The sequence below is a fragment of the Thamnophis sirtalis genome, unplaced genomic scaffold (assembly GCF_051295495.1).
Source record: "Thamnophis sirtalis isolate CommonGarterSnake01/CBP01778 unplaced genomic scaffold, rThaSir2_p1.2 scaffold_1, whole genome shotgun sequence".
In the NCBI taxonomy this organism is placed as follows: Eukaryota; Metazoa; Chordata; class Lepidosauria; order Squamata; family Natricidae; genus Thamnophis; species Thamnophis sirtalis.
In genome coordinates this window covers 129,075,801-129,100,330 of record NW_028261381.1, presented here as the reverse complement: position 1 = coordinate 129,100,330, position 24,530 = coordinate 129,075,801, and the positions used below count along the sequence as shown (strand labels likewise).

The following is a 24,530-nucleotide window of genomic DNA, read 5'->3' as shown; positions in this document are numbered from 1 at the left end:
CCTGTTGAATCAAGTCCATTATACACCACCTTATTGTAACCTGCCCCAACTACTTTTAAAATTAAATAAGATGCTGAATCATTGAAACACAAATCCCATACTTCATTAGCTTTGACTAGACTTAGAAGTCTAAGGTCAATCAAATGTTTAATTCAAAAAAAAGAGCTACTTTACATTTGGAAAGCAAATACAATTCTTTCTTTCTTACATCAATTTATGCATTCTGTGTTCAGAAATCAAATGTTGAATTGCTCCAGGAGTTATTAAGACAGCAGAAGATGAACGATTAGATTTATCATAGCAGATAGTGGATTATGAAGAATAATTCATCAAATGTCAGAACAAACCGTTCACAATTTATAGAGACCAAGTTTATGAAATCTGATTGGACTTCGTCTTGACTAATGAATGCCAAACTTAATTGATGAGACTTTAGCTTGGTTGTCAGAGTTCATATTTATTAAGTATTCCTCATAATAACTTCTGTGCAATATAGTGCCTTTTACTCCAATCTAAGGCCCAATATCAAACTGTTAATGGAGATGGAGCACACCCTGCCAATTATATATTTGGCCTAGTGGTCCTTTGCTGTAGTCATTGCAGAGCCTAAGACAGGCAGCAAAAACAATGGCATGGAAAGGGAAGAGAACTGTTCCCTATTAACTAATGCATTGGTCTCTTCATATTTGTAAGATTTTTATACGTATCTAGTTAAATTATTTATGAAAATATGATTAGATCACTTCAGCAATATCTGCATCTGTCTGAGCACCAGTTGAAGGAAGATCTGCACTTCCATCCCTATCCACAATGTGGACCATTGTTTGGACCATTTAAGAATAATTTTGGCAAATTGGTACAGCTTTTGGAAAGGGCCCTTATGGCGCAATGGCTGAATGCAGTACTGCAGGCTAACTTTGGCCATAGCTCAATCCTGACCTGCTCAAGATTGACTTAGCCTGGATTATTTCAACTAAATATTATTTTTAAATACAGTGAACACCCCAGAAAATGATTGGCAAGGTTCAATCTTTGTATGCTAATAACTTTCAGGCCCAAGCCCAGAGACAGTGAGATCCAATCGAATCCAATCCTTTTTTTTTTTTTTTGCTCACATCTAATAGACAGTATCTTGCCAAACTAAAGCTATAACTTTCAAAGCGACTAGAAATATTAGATATATCCTGAGAGATTCTAGGGTATGGTTCACAGGTGGTATTCAATAAGTTCTGACCAGTTCTGGAGAACCAGTAGTGGAAATTTTGAATAGTTTGGAGAATCAGAAGATACCACCTCTGACTGGCCCCGCTCCATCTATTCTCTGTCTCCTGAGTCCCAGCGGATCGGGAGGGAATGGGGATTTTGCAGTATCCTTCCCATGCCACGCCTACCAAGCCATGCTCACAGAACCGGTAGTAAAAAAAATTGAATCGCACCACTGATATGGTTATGCTGAACCTCTCCCCCCCCCCACCCCACATCTCTTATTCAGCTCAAAACTGCATAGTCAATTAATCTGGGTCTCCTTCTGGGAAAACTCTTAAGTGGCTAAATCCTCCCCCTTTAGTGCAGCAGGTGCACTTTCCATCACAGAAATGCAGCAAGTCAGAAGGAATTCTGCCTCCTGTTTGGGGCCTGTTTTATGTTGGTACTATTTGGTTTAATATTCATGTGCAGTGGCAGCTGAAGTATATGCAATAATGACCCTAAGCACACTGCCTGATGGTACCACATTTCACTGATATTAAGATTTGCATTTTTAGAATGAATTGGAATTCCCCTAAACTTTGGCACCCTAGGTCAGTGCCCACTCAGCCTTAGCCTAAAGCTGGCTGTTTATAGTACTGGAACTTTGGGAAGGAAGAAATTAAAATCAAAGATATATATTTTGGATTTAAGGCTGAGAGATTTGGAATTTCATTCTGGAAATTTGGAATGTATCCAAGAACTTTGTATTTATCATCCACAGGGAGTAACTAAGACGATTATTTTACTCTGGTTGAAACATTCTAGCATATCTAAATTAAAATTCTGGATGGAAGACATGCTTATCCTACCTACCATGAATTGACTTTCTTCCCACACTGGAGGAAAGCTAATCAATATAATTTTGTACGTTCAAGGTTTATTTGCATATTTAAGATTTAAGTACTATCATACATTTAATTATTCTAATATATAGCAGTTATGTTTTCCTTTTTTCTCTACATTTTAATTATTTCTGATTTATTATGTTTTGCTTTTTTATATTATCATTTCTCTTTTCTGATTGATCCAAAAAGCCATACAATTTTCCCAAAAAGAAACAAATGTGGACTTCTCAAAGTTTAGAACCACCCAGGATTTTAAGTAACTTTTTTTTCTCATAATGTTGCAACACTTTTGACAAGAATTTTAGAGGTAAAGAAAGAAATAGTAAATAACAGACAACTTTCCTTGATTTGCAAAACAATTTTAAGGAGCAAAAATATAGAATTGTCTGAGATTTCTAGCGTTTTGCAAGTGATTCGTGAAAAATAAAGCTTGAGAATTGCTGGGATAAACAACAGTAGATATAACCTGATTTTAACAGTCAGGAGTCTTATACAGACTCTCATTTTTATGATGAATGGCAACAGAATTAATTATTCAATAAATTAGACAAATCTTTTACATTTGGGTAATTTATAAAAAAGAATGTTACTTGGGAAACCATTTCTTTCTTTTAAAGTCTTATCCTCCACTCAACCCAGCTATTAGTATGAGTGTGGTTAATAGTACAATAATGGTCATTTCAACTAATTCTATTTAAAAAAATCAAAAGAAAGAAATCTGTACAGAGATACTTAAAGGAAAAGCTTTATTATGTCCTAATTTATTCTTGCTTATCATCCACATTCAGACAAATACACAGAACATATTTAATTAAAGTCAGAAGTTTAATGAAAGTAGAACTAGCAACAACATTAATAAACTTGGATTGATCAAGTATTCTAATATATGAATTTCACCACAATAAAAAAGGTGTAACAAAAGTGGATGGCCAGAGATTACAGCAAGATAAGCAACAGTGGAGAAGATTAATGAGACTACAATGGGCAAAATAACAATGCCAAACATTTTGACCACCTCACATACAAGTACGATTTAGATTTATTTCTTACTTCTGGATTTGGGAAAATAGTTTTAGAGTTTTCATTTTTTTTATGCATTTAAGCCAAGTTCAGGATTTATGCAGCAGTTTGTGTGTATATTTTTGCCTCAACGTTTTAGGAAATTTCACCACTGCAATTGTCAAAAATCACTGGGTATTGAAAAATGGAGATTGTCACATGTTTTCCCATGCTTGATTATGATCTGCATGTAAAAATTCAGCCTAATCCTGGATAAGTAGTTCCCTTCCTAACATGAATTCAGGACTCTATTTCAATATTCTGATTTGTTTTTCTCTGTTCTCCACTAGTTTATAGCTATTTTCTTCTTCTTGCCCTTCCCAGGCTACTAACATAAATTACCTTTTGTCAGATTGTTCACACTTGTGAATGTTCTTCTTAAAATAAAACCAGTTAATTATGTTTCAGTATGTTATTTCTTCATACAGCATATAATTAACCTGTGAAATTAATTGGATTGGTAATGGCTACTAACTTGCATGACTTGAAAGGGAATTGGATAAATTCATGAAAGTTAAATCTTTGAAAGTCAGTGTTATTTTGGGGTTAGGAACATTACACCTCCAAATATCAACTGCAAAGAAAGAGGAGAAAATTCTTCCTTGCAAGTACTCTAGAGACATCTGGTTGATAAATAATTGGGGGTGGGGGGACCAAACATGCTTTCTAAAAGTTATGGTGAACAGAAAAATAATAAGCAATTTACATGCATTTTATAATACTGATTTGTTCTTTCTTCCCTGTTTTCTATAAAACGTAACATCAAGTCAGCCTAAAACAATAGAATAATGTCATGGCTTTAAGAAGGACAAAGATTTTTAAAACTTTAAGGAAAGTAATATGCCAGGGAAATTTATTGAAATTAAAACATATGCAACTGCTTATCTGTGACTGAACAAAAATTGTTTTATATTTTATACTTTCAAATTCTGGATATTAAAATCGCACAGGCCTTCTATTAAGTAGCTATCACTATATTTATTATTTAAACAAACAAATTTTATTTGTTTAAATAATAATACTGTAATTATAGAAAAACACATTCAAATTCAATTACAATGAAATAATAATGTTATCTTTTATTATATTTATTTTTAATAAAGTTTTATTTTAAAATGTATATAAATAATCATTCCAAGTCAAGTAGGTGATAGATCTGTCACATTTGCCTATATTAATTAATCCCGCTTAACTATCTAACATTAGAGTACATAAACTGTGTTTATTAAACCAATTCCTTTAAAGTTACATTCAGAACTGTTGTTGGAAGCTTGAGAGTTGGGGTATGTGATGCAGGAATTGGTCCACTACTAAAATAAAAATGCCCTATCCCTGAGGAGGGAGGGTCTCAGCCTTTCTATAAACAGCACATTTTCCCCCCAGTTAACACAATATACCCTTAATCGCCCACAATTCTTTACAATAATGCAAATTCAGGGGAACTTTTCCTTCTCTAGTGTTACCATTTTAAAGAGACATGAAATTGGTTTTCTTCTCAAACAGAGAAGAGCTGTTCTGTCAGTAATGACTTTTCCTATTAATCGATCAAGGCAGTTATTTTCTCAACTATCAGAAAAACACTACGCCATGAAGAATAAATCCATTGAAAAAAAACTTTTTTTAATTCAAAAGTTGTTTTAAATGGCTTGAGATTTATTCAGTGTAACACTTTCTCCACAAATAAGAGTTTATGTAATGTTCCAGTTTGGCTTGAAACTCAACATTAAGAAAACTAAGATCATGGCATCCGGCCCTGTCAATTCCTGAAAAATAAATGGAGAAGAAATGTAGTAGCAGATCTTATTTTCCTGGGCTCCAAGATCACCACAGATGGGGACTGCAGCCAAGAAATTAAAAGACGCTTGCTCTGGGGGGTGGGGCTATGGGAAATCTAGACAGCATACTAAAAAGCAGAGACATCACCCTACCAATAAAAGTGCATATAGTCAAGGTTAAGGTTTTTCTAGTTGCAATGTACGGCTGTGAAAGTTGGACCATAAGAAAGGCTGAGTGCTAAAAAATTGAGGCCTTTGAACTATGGTGCTGGAGAAGACTCCTGCAAGTCCCTTGGATTGCAAGGCGATCAAACTGGTCACTCCTAGAAGGCCAGATCCTGAAGATGAAACTTAAATACTTGGCCACCTAATGAAATACTTGGCCACCTCACTGGAGAAAAGCCTAATGCTGGGAAAGAGTGAGGGCAAAAGAAGGGGACGACAGAGAATGAGATGGCTGGATGGAGTCATCAAAGCAATAGGCATGAGTTTAAATAGACTCCAGAGGATGGTAGAAGACAGGAAGGCAGGAAGACAGGAAGGCCTGGAGGAATGTTCTCCATGGGGTCACGATGCGTCAGATACGACTTCGCAACTAACAACAACAAGTGTTCTAGTTAAAAGACAATCTCGGTTTAAGTCCCCATTTAGTCTCAATCTAATATGTATTACAGAGGACACGCTATGGGTTTCATTCTCAGTTTTCTGGAGGAAGAGGAGGAAATAATATAACCCTACATGTAAAAGCTGGACTCCACTTCATTTCATTAAACCTCTCTTAGGAGCAACAAATCTGCTGCATTTAATCAAACCAGGAATTCACTTCTATCATTTGGTTGAGGATATTAAAGCAACAGCAACAGCAGATGGAGAACTTCAGGCAAGTAACCCCCTGAGCATATTTCTGATTCCTTTAAAATCTAAAAGAAAACTTTGGAGGGCCTGTCAGAATGAAGAATTTGTTTTAAATTCATTTAGAGAAGGGAAGATTTTAAATATATACACGTATTTTGTGCATCTTCTGTGAACATTCTGATCAGAACATTATGTTGTGCCAGTTTATATTGATTCTTGATACCGTGCTCCACCAAATGATCTAGAAAACTCTAGAAAGTCACCTGTGTAGACTCCTTCTGTGGACTTTCACTTTGGGAGTGATGGCCGTACCTGGGTTTTGATTGAAATTCTAAAGCCAATTCTCAAAAATAAATGGCAAGGATGGACAAAGGAAAACAAAGGGCCCAAATGAAACTACATCTAACATTAAGCTTAATTACGATGTCTCTAAATATAATTTTTCTCAACTGTTGTCAAAATCACAATTTATCAACTAATGGAGATTCTCTATGTGCATACCTCTGGTATGATCAGCTTACTCCCACCAGGTATTTTCCAAATGCATTGAATTCCAAAGGTGGCAACTTTTTCATAATCAACAACTACAAAATTTTACATAATCAAGGATCCTAGTGGTCATGATGAGATAATGGATGGGGCAGAACTGGAAGTTTAGCTATTTTTTACATTATTAAGAGGGGTTTTTAATATAAGAATAGAACACAAAATCTATTGGAGACTTAGCTTATCTCAAAAGTGCTTTTTTCAAGAGGCAACTGGATAAGAAGAGAAACATCTTCAAAGAAAAACAAGTCCAGTTGTCTCTTGAAAGAGCATCTTTGGGACAACCATGACCTGGATGACTGAGAATCTCCAGAGGCTTAGCTGTCTTATATCACTGGATTTTCTGATGAAAACCAGAAAAAGGCAAAAAAAGGCATTTTACCATTACATTTTTGTGGCACAATGTTTAGGAATCCTGGCAGATGCAAAAAAGGAACTAGGCTACTATCACAGGCTGCCCATTCTAGATACAGCCCAACACACATCTGGAAGGTACTACGTTGGGAAAGGCCTTTTTAGGCAATACTGAAACAGGAGATAAATAAACAGGCTTGGAATAAATTTAGCTTCCTGTGTTGTTATAGTTTAAACGTATACTCATAACAAATCATCCAACAAATGATAATTATAATTAATGAAATGATAACCCTAAATACAGTACATAAAGACATTTTTAATGAATAGAAAATAATTCAACAAAGCATGGAGAAGGGATAAAATGGCACGAAAATCAGCGTTCATTACTTGGGTACAAAAGGAACTTGAGGTTACATGCTGGCTGTTGGTTTATACAATATCTACATCGAGAAGATATAGAATGCTTCGGATATCACAAGTTTTTATTGTTTTGATTATTTTTTAAAGTCATTGTCATTCAGTAAAATCAGTTTATTGCACAATATGAGCAGATTGTTCCTGTTTCACATACTTAAGATTATGCTTGTGCTGCATGGATTTTGCATTTTCAAGCTAGATGATAAAGGATCTGCCATGAAAGCAATCAAGAACACACTGTCCAGGGGTGTCAAACTGACGGCCCACAGGTCAGATACATCACACACACCCCAGCTCCGTGAATGGGAGAAATGTCACGAAACACCATGTGACAGCAACGTGACATGGCAAGTTTGACACATGTGCACTATCTCCCTTCCTCAAAATCCTCTGCCTTTGCTTTTTGCATCTCCTCCTCCTTCTTTTTCCCAACTCAGATGCCAGAGGCCTGCTTCAATAATGCAGTTCAGCTGATTTTGCAATCTTAAAGCAGTGTCTGCTAGTATGTTAATCATACTTATAGCCCAGCCTGTAAAATGGGCTTGTTCACTAAACTCTATCAATAGGGAAACAAGCACAGCTGGCCTATTCATAATCAACATAAAAATAGATTTAGCACTTAACATATTAAACATTATCATTTCAACTATTAACATAAATCAGCTACAGTTATGGGCTCAGAGCTGCTACTACTGCTCTGCAGGGATGTGATCTGCAAGGGAAAGGAAAGAATATCATATTTATGGATGTTACAATAGGTTTATAGGATGGTTAGGGGTATAACAGCTTGTGCACATTTTTCTCCCTTACAGAAAGCCATCAGAAGCTATCTTATCAAATCAGATTGTCTATTTAATTCAATATTGCCTACATTGATTTCCATTTGCTCTTCAAGGTCAGACAAGGCTTATCTAGACCTTCTAGTGATGGTAAGGATTGAACCAATGATCTTCTGTAAGCAGCCTTTAAGTTTTCTTACTGGAAGATATGCCAAGAACAAAAGTTGCTACCAGAACCACTGCTAGCCTCGTTTCCATTCCTATTAAACAACTAAACATTAAATCAAAATTAGAAGTATTCACGGATTCCAGATGGATATACCAAGTATCCACTAGGACAGTGGTTCCCAAACTTGGCAACTTTAAGACTTGTGGACTTCAACTCCCAGAATTCTCCAGCTAGCTCTTCTGGCTGGAGAACTCTGGGAGTTGAAGTCCACAAGTCTTAAAGTTGCCAAGTTTGGAAACCACTGCACTAGGACAACATTCTGCCTTTAACCATGACTTCCAAAATTTAAGATACAAAAGCAACAATAAGGTTATAGACTATAATAGGTTATAGTCCAAATCATTTTAGAGATTCTGTGTTTGTATGGATGTGGTAACAGGATGCACAACTAGTACAGAACAATCTAGTTAAGTATATGATGGTTAAGTATGAACTACTACAGTGATGCACTCCAAAAGCTGATCAGGCATAAGTAAGGATGTTTTGGGTTACAATCTTTCCTCTGCTGTAAATTCAGTCAATGGCTTTATGCAAATCTCCCAATCTCAGTCCTCATTGGTAACAATAATAATCTGATATCTTTTGATACTGTTGTAAGGATTATAAGGTAATGTACTAAATAATGTACTAAATGTAATAATGTACTAAAATGTTATGAAGTTATATATAAATGTTAAATATTGTTAGTATGTCTCGGCAGGTGTCAAGATAAGGCCAACCTTGTCTGGTTTGCAAATCTATGCAGAGTTGAGTCTTATTTATGCATGGATGGGAATATTGGAGCTTATAGACTTTGTAGGGAAAGCAAAATGTTGCTTCTCTATATTTGTTCTCACCAAGGCTTCTCGAAAGCATGAAGCAAACTCCTTGTCCCTTTTATTAATTTACTGTGAATTCTGCTCATTCACATCCAGCAAAGTCTTTCAAGGGAGGATTTACAGTCACAGACCTTATCTGGCTAGGAGAGCTGACAGGCTGATATCTGCAAAACTTGGCAAGCAGTCTTGGAGAGTCAGGAACCAATTAAGCGAACTATCTGTCTCCTGCAAACTCTATTCTCCTTTTACTCCTCTGACTCTGATGTCTAACTCTGAAGGAAACTGATAACTAGCATATGGCTCTGGCCCCCTCTCTGCCTCCAACACAGAACCCTCATCAGAGTCTTCCCCAGACTCCAGGACTGGCCCATGTTCCTCCCCAACCTTCTCACTGTCTGAATCTGCTGCCAGGTCCATTGGCCACTGGTGGACCATAACAATATTTTAGTAGTTATACTATTAAAACTGACACTACTTTCTTCCAGGACTAGCACTGATAATGTTACCTAATTTGGGTAATGAAACTTCTGCAAGAAAACAACCAAACTCAAGGAGCACCAAAGATTCCTCATTTCAGCCCTGAGCTACATACAAATATTCTCCTATATTACTTTCGTCATTCTGATGTCTTCCGGGGATATTTTGGCATCTAAAGATAACATCAAACTGTATTAGGATGTGAGATCTATTTTGATCATACTTCCATCTCACATGGATCAAAAATAACTATTTTAGTATTAAAAAAAGTATAAACCACAGTACTGAGGTCTTCAAGAGATATATATTGATAGCTTTTCTCTAAGCTACTCACCCAGATAACTTCTTATCGGTGCCTTGTAGCTGTGGCCATATCTGAAAGCAAGCCACAGAATTGTTTCTCTATATGTTGGAAATTCATATTGGAAGCACTTATAAGGATTTAACTTCAAGGGTTATACCGGTGGTACTAGGCATGTATTGGTTCCTGCATTTACCGAAAACAATTTTAACTCAATGTTCATTGATAGCAATGCCCTCAAATGATCTCTCCTTTTTAAGGTGCAACAGGCTCATCAAGCTTAGGGGAAAAAAATAGGGACATCACTTGAAATCTAGGTGGCAGCAGTAGCAGCACAACTTTTCATTTGACAAATGTAGTCCCATTTGTTATGGCTGACATTAATGCTCTATGCCATCCATCTCCGACTCTTTAAATTATCATTTTATGGCTGAAATCTTTTTCAGAATAGATAAAAATCTGCTTTTTATATCCTATGTTATTAAAAAATAAGGAGTTTTCCTTTTCACTCGTTTTAGTTTTAATATAAATGTAGTTTTTATTGATATGCTTTTGAAAAGCTCACTGAGAGAGTACAAAGAAAGTGAAAACAGCAGCCCTGTCCTACCTGTTTTAAACTTCCATCCTCATCATCATCATCTTGAGCAGTTAAATTAAATGGCCAGCCACTCACAGCACAAAGAAAGGATTATAAGTATAAACACACAAACACACACCGTGTGGGATAACAGGATGGATACAGATCTCTAAGTAAGTCAGCCTTCCCAAATATTTCAGTCTACAACTTACCTTATCCTTGTTCATGTTCTTCCTCTTTACCCTGAAACTCAGCTGATTTCAAGTGAGAACTGAGCATGATGAGCATCTGTGGTGCTTTCATCAGCATCATAGCTTCAAACCTCAAGCAGTACTCCTTTCAGAGATGTGTGTGACACAATGCATCTACAGAACACATGGGGCTTGCACTGCAACACCAATGTATCCCTTTCATCATTCTGTGTATGCCCCCAAGTGCATTCTTTTCCTGCAACTTAGCCTTACTCAATATGGGGATCACCAATTACTGCCTGTTGGAGTTCACGACCATCATCCCCTGAGCACCACATCCAAAATTATTGCAGAATATGTTGTTCATATCAGTGGTGGGTTTCAAAATTTTTGTAGGTGTGGCCTGCTTTATGGGAGTGGCTTGCTGGCCATGTGACTGGGCGGGAGTGGCTTGTTGGCCAGGTGACTGGGTGGGGAGTGGCTTTCTGGCCATGTGACTGGGTGTAAAATGTGGTGAAACTCACTTAACAACGCTCTTGCTTAGCAACCAAAATGTTGGCATTTGAAGCACGCAAGTCTTAAAGCTGTCAAGTTACAAGACCCTTGCTCCCCTAATCCTTTAGGGAAAAAACCCAGGGGTGTTCAGACTTGACAGCTTTAAGACTTGTGGACTTCAACTCCCAGAATTCCTCCTCCAGTCATGTTGGCTCAGGAACTCTGGCATTGAAGTGTGCAAGTCTTAAAGCGGTCAAGTTACAAGACACTTGCACCCCTAACCCTTTAGAAAAAAAAAACAGGGGTGTTCAAACTTGTGGACTTCAACTCCCAGAATTCCTCCTCTCACTCTTCATCTTGATGATGTGCGGACGGGCATGGGGGAGGGAGCTGGAACCGGTTCTAAATGGCACTGTAGATTTGTGGAACCTCTTCTATAGAAGAGGTTAGAACTGGCAGGAACCCACCCCTGGTTCATATCTAGAGGAGCGTTTGTGACAACATATGTTTAGCCAGTCAATGCTGTCACGAATGATAGCAAAATTGCAGAACTGCTTTCTATTCTTCCCTCAGAACTTAATAATGCAGAAAAAGAGAGATTGATTGCTTGATCAACTGATTTTCCATATTTTTATCCTTCCACAATCCAGACTTCAGCAGCTTATATGATGTATAAAAAATATATATAGACAATTCTGGAACTATAAAAACCATAAAATAACATTATCTAAACTGAAAACTACAAACAATAAAAATAGAAAATGAAGATGGGTAGGATAAATCCAAAAAAAAGGTTTCTGAGGAACAACTTCATCTTTAAAGCTTCCAAAATAAGAAGGTTAGTTAACAATTGTTGTTAACAATAACCTTGTTGTTATTTTGGAGGGGGCTAAACTGATTCCAGTCACATCCTGATAACTTCCAGACATTGGGAAATTAATGACATTCCTTCGCAACCCTGTATGAGTCCATATTGATGATACTACACCCTGAACCACAGATGGTATCTCCCAAAGGCTTCTTACAACTACTACAAAGCAGGGGAGATATGATCAATCCCTATGGTATCCCACATATCAGGGACCATTGACCTGCTCTCTTCTCCCCCAGCATCACAGATTGGAACTGACCACTGTGAAAGATATAGAACTATTGGAGAACAGCACCTCCTATCCCAGCTTCTGCATTCAGCTCAATAAGATAGGAAATTTGATGCTAACAAAAGATACTGAGAGGGCCAGGAAAACCAGAGATCCAGTAAAATTTCCATCTACTTCTCAACATAGATCACCTAAGAGATTAGTACTGTTTCCATCACAAACTCAAGTCTAAATCTTGACTAAAAGATCTATTTCCTTTAAGGTACTAAAAGTTGATTCACCAGCAGCAACTCAACAACTGTTCTATCAAAGGGAAGGTTGGAGACCAGCCAATAAATTGAATTCAGTATAGCAATAGCAGTTAGACTTATATACCGCTTCATAGGGCTTTCAGCCCGCTTTAAGCGGTTTACAGAGTCAGCATATTGCCCCCAACAACAATCCGGGCCCTCATTTTACCCACCTCGGAAGGATGGAAGGCTGAGCCGGTGAGATTTGAACAGCCGAACTACAGTCAGCTGAAGTAGCCTGCAGTGCTGCATTTAACCACTGCGCCACCTCGACTCTTATAATTGGGCTACTTCCAAACTAGCCCAATTGCTCCTAAATGTTACACTTGTGTTAATCCTTTGGCTTGAACTGAGGATTTGAGGGCATTAAAGGTGAACCTATGAGACTGTCAATCATTGATGGTTTAAAACAGTGGTTCTCAACCTGTGGGTCGGGACCCCTTTGGGGGTCGAACAACCCTTTCACAGGGGTCACCTAAGACCATCAGAAAACACATATTTTCGATGGTCTGAGGAACCGAGACACCAATTTTATGGTTGGGGGTCACCACAACATGAGGAACTGTATTAAAGGGTTGTGGCATTGGGAAGGTTGAGAACCACTGGTTTAAAACCATACACTAGGCATGCAGAAATGTTGAAGTTTCATCTCCAACTTAAGAAGGAACAATAATTTTTTTAATCTTTGGAAGCATATAATCAATGCACAAAGTGATATTTTGTTATATTAATATTGTTGTCAGAATATATGAAATGCATTATATTTATCTTATTTTATATTATCCATGTGTTTGCAATAAAAACTAATTTAAATATTGATAATTAGCCTCTTAAAAATCCCTTTTCTGTTGACTCAGAGTTAGAAATGTTTTGGAGGCCACCTGGGCATCTCAACCAAATGAACAACATAACATATACTTTAACATTTTTGCCTGTTTCTGGTAAATTGTATTAATTCTGTAACATTTAAAAAGGTTTGCATATAAAATTAGTAGTTAAATAATGCATTTCACATCATTTTCCATGTCAAAAACATTTTCTTCCACCATTTTTCATAAGGATTATTTCAACTGTCAAGATAAGTGCTTAAATATTATTCTATGAGGCAAGGAACAAAGTGTTATAGTTCACATTCCTATTACTTGATAAGAATTTGTTGTTGCTATGATTGTTTTAATAACTACCCCTACTCAAGTCTTTGTTGCACTTATCTGATTTTTTTAATGCTATAATCATTTTTGGGGATGCAGTATTACCCTTACTTGTTCAGTATTAAATTACATTGAACATAATGGGTCCTACTCATTGGTAAATATGTATATAATGACATTGTACATATTCATACTCTATTCACTAAATGATGAACCCAATAAATTGTCTATAAGCAACCTCCTATGATTGTGCTCTGAGATATGAGTCATTCTGCAGAGGTCACAAATATCCTTGCGAAAATATTGTTTTAAAATAATATCTTCCTACCACTTATAAACTTGTTTAATACTTATGTAGCATATTGGTTCCAATATTTAAACAGAATGCTGATCTTTCCAAATTTCAACATATGAACAAAATTGTCAGGTTCAGATGATAAATAAAACAAATAAAATCGACTAAAGATTGCTTTGGATAGCTACATTGAGATTACAAGAGGAGATTTGTAATATGTTTCTTTCACATTTATATCTTATATATGCTTGCAAGCGGGTTATATAGAGGCATTTGTGGGGTGATCTCCAGAATGGTTTCATTTTGATTTGACAGTCTTTTGAGGGTCACAAGATGGGGAAACTGTGCATTGCACATAATTTTCTTTGGGTACTGGTAATCTTGTATTCAGGATCATCTATATTTGGTTAAGTACATAAAGACAACACATCTGCCCTGTCAAACAAAACAATAGAGTAAAATCATACTATAAAGCTGTGTTCATTAGTTAAAAAATCTTTTTGTATCATACAAATGTAATAGATAATAAAAAATGTTCAGATTTCACAATGGGACATTACTACCAGTGTCAATAGTCAATATAACGTGGGTAAAAGTGATACTTTTAATTAATTATTGTTTTGTTGCAAGACAGTTTATTCACATATACAATTCGTGAATATACAGTATATTTGAATATTGTTGAACATATTTATTTGCATATTCAATATCATATTTCCCAATGTGTTGATTTCTTTTCTTCAAGCCTGGAATTTCATGTCTAAGATAATGAGCCATTTGGCCCTCATTATCTTTCTCAAAAGAGATAAGTAAACTACTTTTTTTCACTCCTTGGATTTTCTTTTAAGAGATATCTGAATCTCAATCCACATATAAGTTTGATTTGTTTGGTACTGAGCTACTCTTTATTTTGGTCCCATCACTAACCATTTACTGTTAGATTCTTGTCTATTAAATTACCGGAAAATCCAGAGATTACCAGCAAAGCCAGATTACAAAAACAGTGATAATATGTGAAATCCAGTTGACGCTAGATCATTAACATTCTATTACTTCCATTGTAAAATTGTTCCCATATCTACCAAGTAATCTCTTTGTAAATGTTTTCTAAATGATCTCTTTAACTTAACTGCATATTTATAATTTCAAACAAGAAATAACAGCAATTTAATACATGGTATTTTTATATTTTTGACAATACATGTCAAATTATAAATTTTGTAGATAAAAAGTTTCATTAATAAGTATTGGAAACCACAATATCTGTATTTTAACCTTGATCACTTTATATTATTTTTAAACAGTTTGATCTTTCATTCCTTCAAATAATGTCTCAGAAGCAGATTTCTTATCACTTTCTCTTTGTCTCTAGTTTAAATCCAAAACTTCCTCACTAGTTAAAATCCAAGAAAAGAAACTTTTCCAAGTCACTCTTCTAATTTATTTTTGTATATCCCCTTTAATTGTTAATACATCAGTTTCATCTGTAAATCAATTGTAGCCATTTTTCCACTTTGCTCTTGTAGTCTGTCATTTTAAAATCCATTTTCAGATCCACATTCAGCCTTAATAATCTCTATTTTATCTAGTAAAATCTGTCCCTCTTCTGTAGCCTCTGTTAACTCCATTTCTAGATGCCAGACAATCTAAGGACTAAAGTCTGGGTAATTTGTTTCCAAATTTCTTCTATATATTATTTTACAGCTCCATTGGGTTATTTCTTCAACTGTAATATTTAGTTCTCTCTAATTCAACCTTCAAAGTCCCCTCTTATCATGTGTTTATTTCCCAATTAGCAAAACTTTCCCACAAGAGATTTTATTACAATTCATTTCAAAATCTATATATATTCTAGTTCTGAATTTGCTGTTACTCAAGAAACACTTTTTTATTTTTAAATTCACACAAAACTTCTTTCATTAAGCATAGAAGGAAACTCTCCCAGCAGAATAAAACTGCAGGTTCTTAACATCCAAAAAGTTAGTAGTAAGCCATTTCCTAAGATAGTTAAGAAAGAAAATGGGCAAACCCAGTGTCTAACTGAAGGTATCTAATCATTGTTTAACCAAGATAATTTTAACTCCAGCTCCCAAGTTCTAAAACATGCTGAAGCTCAATATTTTAGAATTTCTTCACAGTGAACCTCTGTATGAAGCAAACTTGTGGTTGATCCTAGTCTTCTCCTTGTTCCAGATAAGAGTTTTGAGAAACCAATTTATTCACCAACTCCTCTTTCCACCATGACCATTTTCAGTCCACCATTAATTTTCCAGGAGTGACCATTTTAAGTAGTAAATTGTGCAACAAAAGGGAACTGGCCTGACTATTGCTTATGGCTTCTTTGACAAGATCAATTATATCTCCAAATATAATCATGGGGTTTTGGAAAAAGAGAGGAATATATTTTGTTTTGGGAAGTTGCCATATGTCCCTAATAGCAGATTGTTTCAACTTGATAAAAAATAATTACTACAGTGCACCTTAGTTTAGACAGATTCAAAGTATTCCTTAGTTTTAAACTGTAGATGCTACAAACACTTGATCTTCTAAATATATCTTTAAAATTCCCTTTTTCCTACATGACAGTATTAATGATGCTAATTTAGTGATAAGATAATTGAATTGACTTTCACTGAAGAACAAAGTCTTGATCGAACAAGGAAGATCCATGTGACAGAGGCTTTTACATACCTGATAAGGACACAATAAACATTTATCTTAGTCTGTCCCAAACTGACATTCTCTATATGTATTCCACATTAACTACCATTATCCCCCAACTAGAATATTATACCTATTCGTGCTGTGCTGAATTGGACAGAGAGAATATTTGATAAGAATGAAGGTTTGCATTCACATCAGAATCAGGAACTGTTTTTATTTATTTTTTTTAATAAAAATTTCAGCCAAGAAGTTGCTTCTTAACATCTACTTCTATATTTGTATAAAAGTTTGCTCATTTTGAAAAGCATTCTTAATCTGGCTTTTCTATCTGACCCCACAGAAAGGCTTACTTTGAATGTTGAGATGTATTGGTATAGATATGGCTTTATTTATTTTTATCCCTTATTTATTTTTATCCATTAAGGTGCTATTGTGATGATGATGATGATGATGATGATGATGATGATGATGATGATGATGATCATCATCATCATCATCATCATCATCATCAATCATCCAGTTTGGTCTAGTGGTTAAAGCACCAGGCATTCAGCCTTTGACATTACTGCCTGGAAACACTTCAGCTTTCAGGCAAAAAATATATAGGTGTTAAAAACACTGGGAATAATATCAAAACATTAGGAGACACAGCCAGTTATTTTCAGGAAACTAAGCTACATCAACAATAGCAAATTTGATACCATGTGCCAAAAAAGGTTTACTTGAAGACTGTTACTACAGCAGGTATCTGGATTATATATTTGAAATATTTTATGATTCAGACAATCCTCCCCCCAAAATTGAAGAGTACTGAAATATTTTATGATCCAGATTATTAAAAAAACATTATTGATGTGTATTCAGTGATCAACAGATAGGAAATACTTTGCATTTCATCTTCCAAATAAAATCTTTCAGAGAAACACCAAAGTCATCTCAGCTCAAAACAATTCAAAACCATAATCCATCTCCTTTGTGCCTTGTCTCTTTTTGCTTATTCATTCTTTCTTTTTCCATTTATTCTCTTCCTGATATTTTATTGTTTTCTTTCCATCTCTTTAAAACTAAATATCTACCTGGCATGGACCATGAGAGTGAAGAAATGCCAAGAAGAAAATCTATGGCTGAGAAGAGATTTAGACTTCCTCACTGGGAACTAATGAGGCATGGAGGGTTAGGATTAGGGTTAGGGCTCTTTTTGGTTTTTGAAATGTTGAAAAAGACTGGGATGGCTCACTGGCAGCTGAAAATGTATTCATCCCAGAAGGAAAAGGTCCCTGTTCAGTCAAAGGCCTATGAGCGGAACTAAACAAAACTAAATGCTGCATGCTAATATACCTGCTTTCTTTATGCACATCATAGATTAAGATGGAAGCCATTTGGTGGGTGGCTGAATAATACAAGTTGTTTTTACACAGCATACTCATCTATGATTGACTTATCCGTGGCTATATGGATAAGTCATCTTATCCTATAAGATGACTTTGGGCGGCTTACATAGTCTATGCAAATAACTCAATTTCTTGAGCTGCATGACAACTCTGCATAAACAGAAACTAACTACATAGGCTAGGATTGCCCAGCAGGAGGGCTAGAACATAGTTTACTTAATCAAGATGTATATATTATGGGATATAGCCACTGAACGAAGTTTCACTTGTATGACAGAGATGCACGGTATGTTTTAATACATGAATTAAGTGCACACAAATATCTTCTAATTATCACCCAAACTGCATTCCTCCAAATATAGAAAATGCCTCCAAGTTTGGGCACTTACTTTGGTTCTCTTTAGTTATTCCTGCTGGTGGTTTATGTTGACCCTTCCTGTATTAAAGACTTGGGATATGACCCTCAGTGAAGAGGAAGATAGAGAAAGCAAAGAGTGCTTGAAAGTCATTGTAATTCCCAGTTCCAAAGAGTTAACAATGACACAGCTTTTTTGATACCAAATGGCTTCAGTGTGAAAGGCAGCAACGATTTATGTTGTTATTACAGGGATTTATTTATTTTTCACTTAGGGGTTAATTAAGGAGCGTGCAAATGTAAAGGGCTGACAGTGCTTATCTGGAAATGGTAAAGTGCAGCGAGGAGCAGCACAAACTGCCCATGAATAGCTTTCTGCCAACAGCAACTTTTCTGCTGCTTTTAGCTGAAGCTGCTCTTCAAGGGGAAGAAACCTCAATGGCTCTGTCACAGATAATACATGTTGCCCGACCACTGCTCCTTTTCCCCATGTTTTATGAGTTTAGAATTTCATTTGCATTTGCTGTGTTTTCTGATGGGATGCGGAGAAAGTCCTGAAGGAAACACACCTTCAGTAGGAGTCATTTGGCAAAATGGAGATGAAATGAGGCTTGTGCAGAAGATGGCAGCCAATTTGATCAGGGTCTAGAACACTTTCTCTGGAAAAAGAGCTAGAAATTTGAGGAGTTTAACTTAGAATGGAAATAGGGACATGGCTGAGGCATATAAAATCATGCATGCTTGGAATGCATAAATATTGAAAAGTTTTTCTCTCAAATTCTAGGCTGAGATATCATTCAAAATGATTGGAAGTGGGTTTAGAAGAGGCAACAGAAAGAAATGCTTCACACAATATATTTAATCTGTGGAATTTGTTACCACAAAGTGTAATGATAGCAACTTACTTCATGACTTAAACAGGGATAAGTTTCTGAAGGACAGGCCTATTGAGGACAATTGGGCTGGAAGACCCAATGTTACTTCTTAGTTACAGACAGCATAATACTTTTTGCAAAGAAACAGTGATGGGAGGCTGTTGATCACATAAGAAGCAAAAAGTTGGACCATGATAAATTTGGCCAGAACCAACAGAGCTATTTCTACAATCTTCTGCTTATAGGTTCTAGGTCAGAGGTACGAAAAATGAAAGAACTTTCCAAAAAGATGACTTTCTCTCTCCAGGAGAACTTTTCCAAACACTGAAAGTCAGGAATCTGAACTGACAGTGATTGAGCAAAATAGGCATGCTTGTCAAATGTCCAAGCCATGACGGTCTCTTAGCTAACAGGTATTTAAAAGGGAGATCACTGTCTTGTTGAAGAGTTTATAAGACAGCAAGGGCTTCACCTGCATTTTCTACTTTCTCTAGGAGAAATCTGTCTCCAACTTTATGAGCTGCCAGATATGAAAATCACTTCAGCCAAAGTGTTTTCCCCAATGAGGTGTCTAACATTTTGGAGGCCTCTTCTGTCTGCGCTGTACTAACTTATTTATTTACAACATTTATAAGGTCTGTCTGATTCCAAAAAGAATCTGTGCAGTTTAAACAATGTCACACACACAAGCAAAACATAATTAAAAATATAACAAAACATAACTGCCTGGACAATAATAACATTAAAAAAACATGACTGGGGCTCCACATGCACCTTAACCCCAGCCTGAGAGCAGAGCCATGTCTTAAAGGACTTCTGGAACACTTGGAAAGAGAAGATAACAAGGTGATGATATGATCGGAGTAATAAACGACAGTGTCTGAATCCTGCTTTGTTGCAACTATGTCCCTTTCTAAAATAGTTGCTTCTGGGATTCGAACTGCTCTCAGCCGGAATCCTGCAGTAGCAAAAGAAAGCTTGGCAGTTCAGTCTTAAAGGGTCACAAGCCATTCTATGCTAGTTAGGCAGAAGGTCTGCCGTGAATAGCCAGACCAAATCATTTTTACTACATTGCAGCCTGCCAGATTGCTTTGCCTACCTTTTGTGTATTTCGCAATGATCCTCTATGCCACTACCGTATATCTTAGCACTCCTGGGTTTTTCTTATTCTGTCTTTATTATTTAAAATAACTCCAGGTGGCAAACAAATCTAGTGCTCCTTCTTCCTCTTTTTTTCTCCACAAGAGTCCTGTGAAATGAATTGGGCTGAGAGACAATGATTGACCCAAAGTCACCAAGCCAGCTTTCATGTCTAAAGTGGGACTAGAAGTCACAGTGCCTTGGTTTCTAGATCAGCACTTTAACCACAAGACCAGGGATCTCCAAACTTGTTGACTTTAAGGGTAGTGGACTTCAATTCTCAGAATTGCCCAGCCATTCTTAACATCGCCAAGTTTGGAGACCCCTGCACTAGACCAAGCTGGCTCACTTGTCCCACATCTGCATTAAGCACATTCTTCAGTCTATGAACTATGCTCTTATTCAATTCACCATGGGACAATTGTTAAAACTGCTGCCAATCAGATCATTTCTTTGGATTTAACTTAAGGACACAATGTGACCCCAAATTGGCATCAGTCTTATCAAGTAATTGGATTCCTGACAGTCTTTCCTTTTTTTGTTCTATTTATGCCACTCATCTATTCTACATTCCAGATTCAGCAATTCACTCCTGGATCCTTTTGAACTAACTGGACTTTTGCAATACCACTGTTAATACCACTGTTTGCAGTAAATACTGTCGGTCTTGAACAGAAAACTCCTACAGCTAGCCTTAATAAGACATGCCATCCTGACCTCCAGAAATGAATGTTGGGGGGGGAACCCCAATAAGTTAATATATACAAAATAATGCAGTCAGTTTACCCTGTCGCTGACAATTGTGCAAGCTTTAACAGATTTTCTGTGACAATCACCAGCTGAACTCAATACAAAGCAATCAAAACAGACAAGAGAACTAGAAAAAAGAGCCAGCGTTTTAAAAGACACGAGAGTTCATTTTGAGCACTGGAAAAAAACCCAGAGACAAACACACATACAAAAAAACAATATGGGAGTATTTCTGCAGGGGAAGTACTATTTTGTGTTGAGGAAAATGCTTGTAACCTGCAGGGGGTGAAAAGAAGCAGAAAATGCATAACTCTTATGTATAACTGTGTCTTCTTTAATAGAAAACCACTAAGCAGGCCCCTAAGACTAATCAAACTACATTCTGCTGCCTTGCTTGAATGACAGCCAACAAAGGCCAATTGCCTGACATACCCCTTTGCCTAGGTCCTCCTGGATCACTTGCTCGATTTCCTGCCTGCTGCTCTGAGGAGCTTGGCTGTGCAAAATCTTGAGGGTGCGGGTATATTCCTCAGGCAAGAGGTAATCAAGAGCCCCCAGATGCTGTCCTACTTTGATGAAGGTACCTCGGTTGGCACAGCATAAATCTCGGAGACGTTCTGCAGAACGCAGATGCACCTGCAGAGAGAAGAGGGGGGGGGTTGAAAAAGTCAGAAACTTTGCTTGAAACCTTTTTTTTCCAAATTGTATAGTGCATCCTTCCATATATCCTCTTCCAAGTCGTTGAAATATAATAGTATAATCAGGAAGCTTCCTGAATTGGATCATTAGGATAGAAAGCACATTTCAGACAAAAAAAGCAGGCATCTCTCCCCACTAAAAGAATCCCAGGTCAATGTTCTTGTTTGCAATGTCTGCACTGCACCTGCATTAGCCCCAAAAATGAATCAGTAGGAGCTGACACCTACAGCACGTGCAGACTTTAAAATGTTTGATTAATCATGAGTGTTTCCAGGACTCCCTGATATATATTCCTTAAGGCTATTCAAACATATGCGGCAAAAAGAAGTGGACGCAAGCTCCACCCCTCAAAATCTGATGCTTAACAGCTGTTCAGTTTCTGCTTGGGCCCTCTATTTTACATGCCTCTGTGAGCTTTCTTGGTATGGGCATGCCAAAGGGCAAGGTCACCACCAGGAATCTCTCAGAACAAGCAGTACGCTTTCATCATTAAAAACCCCAACCACCTGTAGTATGATTTAAGGAAGACAAAAAGAACCTGTTTTATACATTTTAACTCCTTGACTGGACTGTTTATCCCTTTCCTCTCGCTGAATAGCAGAGGTGCAAAAGGGCAAAGGAAAAAAAGACACCCTCCCCCTCAAAAAAAATGGAATGGAAAAGGTGCAGATGGAGGTAGAAAAAGGAAGGGATGAAGTCAGAGCAGCTGGGCAGTTTGTCACAGTACAAGGAGTTCAACTCATTACAGGGAAACAGTTTTTATGCAGCTTGGATAATTGTCCTCAACACTGTCTCCAGCAGAGGAGAAGGGAGGGGGGTGCAATCAGCAGCCAGCCAAAATAAGAGAGGACTATCTATAGCTTTCCAGAGTTAACCTGTATTCTAGGGGAAAAGAAAGGCAAGATGGGTATATTTGAGAAGAAAAAAGGCCATCTTATCCCCAATTCTTTATATTCTTAATAGCTCATGTCACTAAGCAAAAATATATATTCCTTGTAGCTCTACAATATATACATGAAGGCGAGGCTGCTCGGAACATGCAGTACTTGCCCATATACATTTAAACATGCTAATTTGTTTTCTAAAAAACGCTGCCTCAAAAACATTTTTGATAGCCACTTATTAGGAAACATCAAGGAAATCACAACCTACAGCATTGCAAAGACATAGTAAAATACTACCAGCCAACAACTCTTGTCTAATTAGAGACAAAGGAATACATGCATACTAGTCCCGTAAGTATCCTAGGTTGAACAATAATGATCAGTAATGTGTTTAGAAGAGGCACATTGATTTCTTAAATGCTGAGACAGAAGGAGAAACCGTAGAACACTTGAGAGATTGTTTCAAAAGATGGTGTGTGGAAATGTTTTTGATCCCTGAAGGTCGCTGCATTTGCAAGTGTTGGCTGTAAAAATCAAAATGTGTGCATAATTACAGGTAGTGTGCCAATTGTGACCTGCTTCTGATTTCAGCAATGATTATTCACCCCACATCTTGATTACTGCAGTACATTTCTCATGCACTTGGTGCAAACGATGACACCTGGCATGTTCAGAATGCAAGGGATAGGAATCATATGTTGCGTGTTATTGAAAGATCTGCATTGGCTGCCATTTCCTTACTGGCCACAGTTTAAAGTGCTTCTGTTGACTTTTGAAGTCCTAAATGGCTTAAAGCCCAATTATCTAAGGAACTGCCTTTACCACTATGAAGCTCTCTAATTCCTCAGATTAGCAGAGATCTTTTTGAACACATCTCTGCCAGATGGCCTACTTTTTGGATAGACAGGAGGGTGTCTTCTCCTGTATATCTCCCGGGCTATGGAATATCTCCCCAAGAAAGTACAGTAACTTGAATTGAGGTTCAAAACATGCCAAATAAAATGCATAAAATACAGCAAAAGAGTAGTGAATGGATGTCCTTGTTGAAAATTACCATGAAGATTATTTCAAGGTTGCATGATTTTCCATTGGTATGGCTTACGCTGCTTTCAGAGGGGGGAAATCCTTTTGCTCTTCAAAGACTGAACTAACCAGAACAAATTGTATAAAAATAAAAGAATGAAACTGTACAATTAAGCCTATTACAACATTGGAAGTATGGGAAAAAACAAACATATTAAAAAAAGTCAATTGTAAGAAGATATTGAATAAGAAACAAAATCCAAGTATAATAGTTGTTAAAGGCTTGAAGGGATAGCATTATCATCATCATCAATCATCATCATCATCACCATCAAAACTTCCTTGAAACTGGCCAAAATATAGAATTTTGGCTTGAATGGATGATTTGTCAACTCTTGTATGTAATGAAGAACAAAGCATATTATCATGCAGTGCACGCATTAATATTGCTTAGGGAACATAGAGGGCCACACTGGCATCATAGTTAGAGATGAATCACCATGGACGCTACACAGAAATTGAAGTGTTATTACATCATTTAAATGATGCTTCCAGGAAAAGAGATCAGGTTAACGAAGATTATTTGTTTAATATACCACCCATCTCGCTGTTTGTGGTGACATTATATTTGCAGTACAGTAGAAAGCCTGTTATACAATTTAGTTGAAAAGAATTAGAAGATAGCATTAAAAAACAGAACTCAACTATGTAGTCCCAAAAAGTTTATTGCAGCAGCTACAAGGATGGGACAAAAGCAGTCCCTGGTCTATTCGGGACCTTGCAACTTGTCCCATGTATCCTAGGTAAAAGCTGTTCTCCGAGTCCAAGGAATAGGCTTGGGATACATCCAATTTCCACTCTTCAGAGCTGACCTCTTCTTGTAAGATACTAGAGACTATAAACCAAACTGATTATTTCAAAATCCTGAAATGGGATTTGTGAGG

General features: G+C 36.8%; 1 protein-coding gene across 1 annotated transcript in view; it reads right to left on the bottom strand.

The window, feature by feature from the left end:
* ADCK1 (aarF domain containing kinase 1) overlaps window positions 1–24,530 on the bottom strand; it is a 107,180-nt gene that overhangs the window by 32,371 nt on the left and 50,279 nt on the right. The window contains exon 3 of the mRNA XM_087726759.1: window positions 21,413–21,616. Within this exon, the coding sequence (XP_087582885.1) occupies window positions 21,413–21,616 (204 nt within the window). The remainder of the gene's footprint in view (window positions 1–21,412; window positions 21,617–24,530) is intronic.